The sequence below is a fragment of the Amaranthus tricolor genome, chromosome 13 (genome assembly GCF_026212465.1).
Source record: "Amaranthus tricolor cultivar Red isolate AtriRed21 chromosome 13, ASM2621246v1, whole genome shotgun sequence".
Taxonomy (NCBI): Eukaryota; Viridiplantae; Streptophyta; class Magnoliopsida; order Caryophyllales; family Amaranthaceae; genus Amaranthus; species Amaranthus tricolor.
In genome coordinates, this window is record NC_080059.1 from 42494 (window position 1) to 51211 (window position 8718).

The window sequence follows — 8718 nt, forward strand, 5'->3', positions numbered from 1 at the left end:
GCGGCGTGATTTTCTTTGTGAGTGAGGGAAGCTCACAATCCTAACCCATCCTTTTATTTTATTTATTTACTTATTTATTTATTTATTTACCTAGGTTCATCTTCTTGTGAGGCCCAACTAAGAAACTCACCTTCGTGTGCTCACACATTTTAATAAAATAATTATTTTGGATTCGAACCTCTTTATTTAGAAATCGTAATTGTATTTTTAATATAAGTATATGTTAATATTTAAATTCGTATATGAAAGGAATTTATTAAAACTACTTCTAAATTAATTTAACATAATTATAAAATCCCCAAAAGTTATTAAAATATTAATCAATGATGTGAGAAAATCTCGGGGTGTTACAATAGCAGTGGGTATAAAGAAGGGTTTCCAAAACCTAATAGTATACCAAACATTTTACCTTTATGGAATCTTTCTTGGGATCATAAAAAAAGTGTAGAATGTTCTCAGAGCATATGTGGAGCTCATTGGTTGTTGTTGCTAGCTTTACATTTGTCCTTTTGTCCTTTAGTGGCGAATGCAGCAGTATAGTAGTACAATACAAGGTAGGTAGTGGCGTCTTGCCTCATACAAGTACGACAACTTTTATCACGTGATTACGACTGTCACTTGACACGTCATCATAGATGTTATACTCCAAGGGTACCTCTGTCTTAGTCTGTGATCTTTCCAGGGTTGTACTATCACTTCTGTGGGTTCTGTCACCCTGTGGTCTTCATGTATGCTTGTTTTGATCTTATAGAAGGTCATGGTGTCATTCTTAAGGAACTGGAACCTCTGAGGAAATCTTCCTCGATTTCTCCTTCTTTTGCACAAGGGAGCAGTTAGGGTTCCTTTCTCCTAAGAAGGTCTTAAGAGTGAGCGTTACCACTTTAAGATTGGTTTTGCCACGTGTCAGGATGCAGGGACCTTAAATTTAATTCTGGCATTTACATGAACAATTCTTAAAAAAAAAAACAACACTTTTTAAATGTAATATGTTGTTTATTTCAACTGAAATGTTGATTGCCTTAAACATGTGACTCCAATTAGTTTGTCTCATTTTATGTTTTTATTACAATATATTTTGACAATATAGCCTTTTGTCACATTTTGAAGATCACGTTAGGATGTGACTATTCATCACATAATCACTCCGTGGGCCCATTTATATGGACATATCTACAAAGTACTCGTGGGCTCAACCCACAAGCCTACGGGTAATGAGCATTGACTTGCATACATACTTTATGAATTTACGCTATCGAAAATCATATGATATTGAGGATTACCCACAAAACATTATATGCAAGTTCACAATCCACTGTTTTAATGATGTGGAATATTCCTCACATGTGAAGTATTTTCAACACTCTCCCTCACATGTGAGCTACATCATATCCAAAATTACATTCGACTTTGATACCATATTAGTTGTGACAATTTTTCACATAATCACCTATGAGCCTAAGCCCATTGATATGCTTTGCATGTGTCCATACAAGTGAAGCCACAGGATCATTATGTGACAAATTATAAAGACTAACATATTTGATTGGCATGATTGTAAAGTAAAGCACACTCCTGGCCTAGCATGCTACCTATTGTCATTATGCTTGAATAAGAAGTATTAAAGTAGTACAGTTTTCAGTTTTGAGTGGGACTATAAATGAAGAGCTATGCAGTCTCCCCAGTTCCATGATTATCAATTTCAAAATGCCAAACACAATCATACTGAATTGATTGTTACTAAACCGTTGAGTAACATTTTGATAAACGCAAATTCTTGTGATAGATAGTTTCTTTGAGAGACCATCTCTAATTGGGCCGGTCAATTATATATTTTTTTAAATATTGTAAGTACGCATTAAGAATGATGTAAGTAGGCATTTAAGATATTGAAAGTAGGCATTAAAGATACAATAAGTAAGCATTAAGGATAATATAAGTAGACATTAAAGATAATAAAGTAGACATTAAAAATAATATAAGTAGACATTAATCTTTAATGGGTTAAACTTGATTGAAATATGTCTTTTAAAGAGATCTTAAGAGACTAGCTGCTTAATAAATAATACTACTAGAAAGTACAAATAGTAAAATTGATTACTTAAATAGGTAATCACATAAATGAAATGCCCTAGGTCAGATCAGAAATGACAGTACAAATTCTTGGAACATAAAGAACAATAATAATGATGCAACAAGTAAATTAATGAGCCACGGTCCAAGTCATATCATTTTCAAAGATCCAATGGCAAACTTCAATTAGGCCTGGCCCGGAACCCAATGCCAAAAAAGCAGCATGACCAGCACTCCAAGCTGAGGTGTCAAGGTGACAAATAGCAACACCATTATTTATTTTTGCTTTGCTTTCTATATCCAATATTTCAGCCTCGTATACTCTTACCTTTGGCACCGAGTGACAGTAATAAAGCAAGTAAGGCAACAAACTCTGGTGACATGACACCGACTTTGTCACCTCCCCTCCATTTATACCTTTTACGAACCCGATCACAACCCGTTTAGTTGACCCATTCACATTTTCTGTAGTCCGAACAACCACATTGTCACCCAACACGGATATCGTGAAATCTATCATGTCTTCCAAAGAAGCAACGCATCGTTTTGTCTCATTTGGGCTTGGAGGCCTCTCACAATCACCTAATGCGTTTAGAATCAGTAGCTCAAGTGTGGAGTTTTGTTTGCCTTTAAAGGAGTCTCTTAGTTGGGCTAACTTATATGATGAAAATGGTAATTTTGATGAAATAACACGCGGTAAAAATGATCTTTTAGGCATTTTATCCTTAATATCAGGCATCTTCATTATTGTTCCAGGCTTCAACATTGATTCTCTAAAGAATTTACCCTCATCCCCATCCCTATCTACCCGCCACTTATTATGAATATGATGATTTTTATTATCAGTATTGATAAAATTGATCCGACGACTATACCCGGCGAAGCTAATACCCTTTTTATTATCACCATATCCACTAAATGAATTATTAACACCATAAGTTTTGAAATCAATTTGACGATTAACACCAGCTTTACCATATCCCTTAAACTTATCAATGCCTTGATTAAAAGAGTTACCATAATTAATAAAAGTTGCCTTAGTTGAAGTTGAAACTCTCAAGTAATTCTGAAAAGTATCATCCCCAACATTAGCTGAATCTCTATAATTCTGGAATCTCTCAATCCCTGAACTTACCTTTGAACCATAATTCTTAAAAGTGTTGTGAGGATTATTAGCGCTAGACCCATAACTTTTAAACGAGTCATTGGCTGCATTACCCAATTGCCCATAACTAGCAAAAGTTGAGGCTACAATATTTGATGAGGTTGCATAATTATTAAACTGATTGGGTACACCATTCCCATTTTTACCGTAAGATGTAAATGTTGCAGTACCCGAATTAGTATCTTCAGTATAGGACACAAATGAGTGCTTATGATTATTAGCATTGCCACTGTAACTAGTAAATTTAAGATTAGGTACATTGACATTTGATTGGTAGCTTTTAAACTCACCTAACCCACCAGTTCCACCTGCTCCATAACTTGTGAAGCTGTCGTTAGCCACATTGCCGTTGTCAGCATAGCTTGAGAAAGTCTCACCGTGACCTGCCGAATTAGTGCTGTACCTTGTGAATGCGTTGACACCCATGTTGATGTTATCTGAGTAGTTCTTGAAGGAGTCAACTCCACCAACGCGGGACCCACCATAAACAGAGAACTGTTTGTTGTTGTAGGAAGCAAAGTTGGCATCTTCCCTCCCACCATGGTGCCCCTGCCCCTGCAGTGAGGACTCGAAGTCACAGAATAAGTTGGCTGCAGAACAGAAGGAAGAAAGCCGAGTATGAAGAGCATTTGTAGATGCGAGTTTTGCGAATACAGCCGTTTCAACAGCGTTAAGAGGTGAAGCTTTTGAAAGGAGGAATTTTGGTTTGGGAAGATTGTTGGAAATGTGGGTGTTCCAATAACGGATCAATGAAGCTCTTGCTGTAAATGGATTTTCTTTGTTTTCTTCAGCAATTGAAACCTGTAAGTTGTAAGCACATGAATATATAATGTATGATGTTAGTGAAAGAAAACAAAAGAGAGAATAATAGAATCAGAGAATTAGTAAATATAAGAAGGAAACTAACATGTAGAAACAAGGAGAATAACAACAAAATCAGTAAATGAAGAAAGTGGAGTATTCTAAGCTTGGACATTGTTTTGTGACTTTGTTTATGAGGTTTGGACTTTGGAGTTTGGCAGGATACAAGCTAAGGCCTAAAGGGACAAATATATAGAAGTATAATATTTCTATAGTGTTGCTTTATTTAGTTTCTTAAGACTTACATTAAGCTTTATAAGGTAGAGTTTAATGAAAGATTTCAATAAAGTATTTATCCCTTCAATGATTCTTTAATTTGACATGCTTTTTTTATGATAGCCCATCGGCTATGCTCTGTCCCAGCACAAGGACTTTCCAGACAAACAAGCGTAGTTGAGGATTGCGTATGCTAGTTTAATTTAGCCTTAATTATCATTGCATTATGTCACTCCATTACTGCACTAGATAACATAATTATCACTCATAACTTGTTCACCCATAAAAAAGAATCTACATTTACTTCTGGTTTTATAGTTGACTTCAGTACTATTCATCAAGTAGATTGATTTTTATATTTTCGATAATTTTAAGTTAAAAAGATAATCATATGAAATTATGTTTGAATCGTCTCGATTCAAAGTTTATTAGATTCTTGTTTTCATAATTTTTTTAATATGCATGATTAGAGATATGAACGATTAAATTCGTGGATTGGGTGATGTGAAAAAGTAAATAACAGATATAAAAAGGATGATGAAGAATTAATTTTAATAGAAATAACTAGTTCATAATAATTAAATTGAAATAACCGACAAAGACAAAGGAAATTTATAAGTTTATTAAGTTAAAGAAAGTAAAAAACAAACATATTTTACTGTTAGGAGTTAGGACCTAAGAGTGCATTGCTTTTCATTCAAAAAAAAAACAAAAAGATTGCATTGGGCTTGCAGGCTCTTCTGTGAGTCTATTCCCAATCTATGGCCAAAATAAAAAAAAATTCCCACTTTCCTTAAAATGGGAAAGTATTTCCAAGTTTACCGTCCACGTAGGATTGCTTTGAGAAAATTTTTTTTTTTTTTTTTTAATAAAACCGCTACATGAAATGGCGGTTTTATTCATGCATCTGAAGTAAAACGCCATCTGAGATGGCGGTTTGGTTAAGTGAATTTTTTTAAAAAAAAAAAAATAAAAAATTAATATGTGGAGTAAACCGCCACTTGGCGGTTTGGTATCAATACAAAACAACAGCTTCCTTCGACATTTTTCACAATTCATTTTGCTCTTCTTGCTTCTTGCCGGTATAACCCTAAAAAAAAAAATTTCTTCACTCTCATTTACTTTAAATTTACAATTACTCTCATTCCACTAAACTAATCAACTACATTCCCATCTTCTCCTTGTGTACTAGTTTATTTTCATCCTCATTTAAGGTATGAATAAAACCCTAATTTTTGTTCAATATGCAAATTGTTTATTTTGTTCATTATTGTTTTGAATTGAAGTTATAAAAACGTTAAATGTTTGTTACATTCTATTGTTTTCATGATTTATGCTTACGTTTTACACATTTGTAGTTGAATTTTAGGATTTGTTTTGTATGCATATAAAGTGTTTGATGAAATGCTTCAATGAAAGTTTATTACTTTGTAGGGTTAGTTTAATGGTTTTTGTATATATTCATGCTATTTTTAGCTTTTATATTTGAAATGAACCTTGTAATAAGTGTTCTAATACCTTAGTATCACAAATTCTTGTATTCAAATTTACACTTCCCGTTATAGCGTATTGGGGTGAGGAAGTCATGATATTGGTTGCAAATTGGTAGCAAATTGGTGGAGATATCACATGAAAGATCATTATCCCATTGAAAAACATGTTGAATTGGTTGCAAATTTGGATAATGCGAGGGAAGTCATGATATTTTTATGATTTTTATAACACTTATGGCGATGAAAAACACGTAACAGCGATCATGGCGATGCCGGGCCCAGTTGATCCATCAGTGCTTACGCTTCAGGCGACACACAGGAGCGTAGCTGCGTGGGAGGGCTCCACTGCCCAATTGGTTACTCGTCAGCACTACCAGGCGAGTACGTTACGGTGGGAGGTGGATGACAGGGTATTAGACGTAGTCGAGCTAGCTGGTTTTAGATACATTCACCGGTTGTTGGGCGGGGGCTTAGAGCTCGATCGAGCACTTATCACTGCATTGGTGGAGAGGTGGAGGCCAGAGACACATACCTTCCACCTCACAGTTGGCGAGGCAACGATCACGTTGCAAGATGTGGCAGTTATCATGGGACTGCCGGTTGAAGGACAAGCAGTCATTGGTCATGGGGAGGGAAATTGGCCAGCATTAGTACATGAGCTGCTAGGGGTTTGGCCGGAAAACCCTCAAGACCCCTCACAGCCGAAGATCATCGTTGGATCGTCATTGAAGCTGACTTGGCTTCGACAGCATTTTAGCGGGCTTGAGGATGATGCAGATGATGTGACGGTTGACAGACATGCCCGAGCTTACATTTTGTACCTGTTTGGATGCATCTTGTTTCCGGACAAGAGCGGCGACTCGGTACAGTTGATCTATCTCCCTCTACTGGGAGACTTGGAGCGCGTAGATGAGTACAGTTGGGGAAGTGCTACCCTAGCGTATCTGTATCGTAACTTATGTCGAGCATCTCGTAAGGGTGCCAAGGACATGGGTGGATGCTTGATGTTGTTACAGATATGGTCATGGGAGCACATTCATATAGGGAGGCCCATTATTCGGACGGTTCGACCGGATGGGCAACATGATCAGGAAGATGACGCGGATGATTTTGAACCGATATTAGGGTCACAGCATCGGCGCGGGATGGATCCTTTGGCAGTAAGGTAGCAACACTCAATTCACTATTCAAATTCATAATTTCACTATTTTATGATAGATGAAAATGTTTATTTGTTTACAGCTGGCTTCGCGTATATCTTTCGAGATCCCACTCCCCACATACTCTCGTCTACTACAGGGACGCACTAGATCGACAACGGGACGAGCAGGTTAGTAACATTTACTATTTGTATTAGTTATGAATAAATTGTATACATTACTAAGCATATTGATTTCTATTACAGATGACATGGCAGCCTTACACAGCGGCTAAGATGGAAGCTCTACCGCACATATGTACATCGGGCCACGAGATTTGGAGATCGCGTTGTCCTCTTATTTGCTTTGACATCGTCAAGCTACATCTCCCGGATCGTGTCATGCGTCAATTCGGTTTGGAGCAGGTAATTCCGCAAGCCTGTGACACCCAACGTCAACTACATGCGATCGATCGGAGGACTGGGGACAAGAACTACCTCGTACGACATAGATCGCATGTAGATGCGTGGAACGACCGAGCATCTACATTGGTTGGAGGAGATAACTTCACAGGTCATAGCTCTGCTATGTACATGAGTTGGTACAGGCGCATCTCCATATTACGCCTAACGAACATCGCATTTGCGCAGCCAGGATCACATTACCATCCGACATCTACGTTACTGGTACGTTTTCTTTCAACACTCATAACAAATAGTAATAGTTTTAAGTAACTGTTTTAACAATATAATGATAACAAACAGGCTGAGCGCATCCGATCGGTGTTGATACAATGTAATGACACGATTCAAGGGGCCGCTACATCGCCAGTTGACGTGGGCTATCGGCTATGTTCTCAGACCTTAGGCTCCATTAATGCGTCGTTGACCGATGCATTGAGTCAAGCGGGTTATGAGTACCTCATACCGACTCCACCCGTCATTGGCGACGTAGATGACACATTCCACACTCCTTCTCCAAGGAGTTCAGCCCATCGAGGTAGCTCTTCCGGAGGATCCAGTTCTCGGTCCACAAGAGGCCGCCAGTGTTCATCTACTCAGGGTCGGTCTTCCAGATCGCCATCGACATCCGCTACTATGTCGCCGTTCGTTCCCCCGTCTTCCATCAACACTCCTCCGCCACATCCATCGCCTCCGCAAAGGATTATCACATATCAGCGTGCTAGTCAACGACGAGCTCCTACTCTTAATGTCATTGCGGAGGTTGACGAGTTCACACCATCATCATCCACCGGTGCGCAAAACAAAAGGGGCCGGGGGTTGTAGTTTAACAAACTTTGTATATTCTTATATTATTTTAACTTCTTGTATATTCTTGTATGATTTTAACTTTGTATGTTCATGATTGTAATATATCTTCGCATTATTTTCATAATTAATTTTTTCAAATCAAGCTGGTTCGTAATTGATTAATATGGAATAGATGGTATTGAACTAGTTTAATGCAGGTTACGTTCACTATTTAGGGAAAATGAAAGAAAAAAAAATATTGTTGCAGGCCACCAGCAAACCGCCACATGAAGTGGCGGTTTACCAGGGATCAAACCGCCACATGAGATGGCGGTTTGCCTTGACCAAACCGCCACTTCATGTGGCGTTTTTGTGCTTTATGTAAACCGCCATTTCAAGTGGCGGTTTGGTCTGAAAAAAAAAAAAAAAAAGACTTTTCCACGTGGACGGTATTCTGGGAAATTCTTTCCCAAATTAGGTAAAGTGGGAAATTTTTTTTTTTAAACATTATTTAGGGAAGTTTT

General features: G+C 37.6%; 2 protein-coding genes across 2 annotated transcripts; one reads left to right on the forward strand and one right to left on the reverse strand.

The window, feature by feature from the left end:
• Positions 1 to 1921: 1921 nt before the first annotated feature.
• Positions 1922 to 4423, reverse strand: LOC130797649 (polygalacturonase 1 beta-like protein 3). Its single transcript, XM_057660343.1, has 2 exons — positions 4143 to 4423; positions 1922 to 4036 (listed from the first exon to the last, which is right to left on the reverse strand). Exons 1-2 carry the CDS (start codon positions 4209 to 4211, stop codon positions 2201 to 2203), a joined length of 1905 nt encoding a protein of 634 aa, XP_057516326.1. The 5' UTR covers positions 4212 to 4423; the 3' UTR covers positions 1922 to 2200.
• Positions 4424 to 5384: 961 nt separating this feature from the next.
• On the forward strand, positions 5385 to 8485 carry LOC130798176 (protein MAIN-LIKE 1-like). Its single transcript, XM_057661064.1, has 3 exons — positions 5385 to 5526; positions 6064 to 6622; positions 8413 to 8485. Exons 2-3 carry the CDS (start codon positions 6069 to 6071, stop codon positions 8483 to 8485), a joined length of 627 nt encoding a protein of 208 aa, XP_057517047.1. The 5' UTR covers positions 5385 to 5526; positions 6064 to 6068.
• Positions 8486 to 8718: the final 233 nt, after the last annotated feature.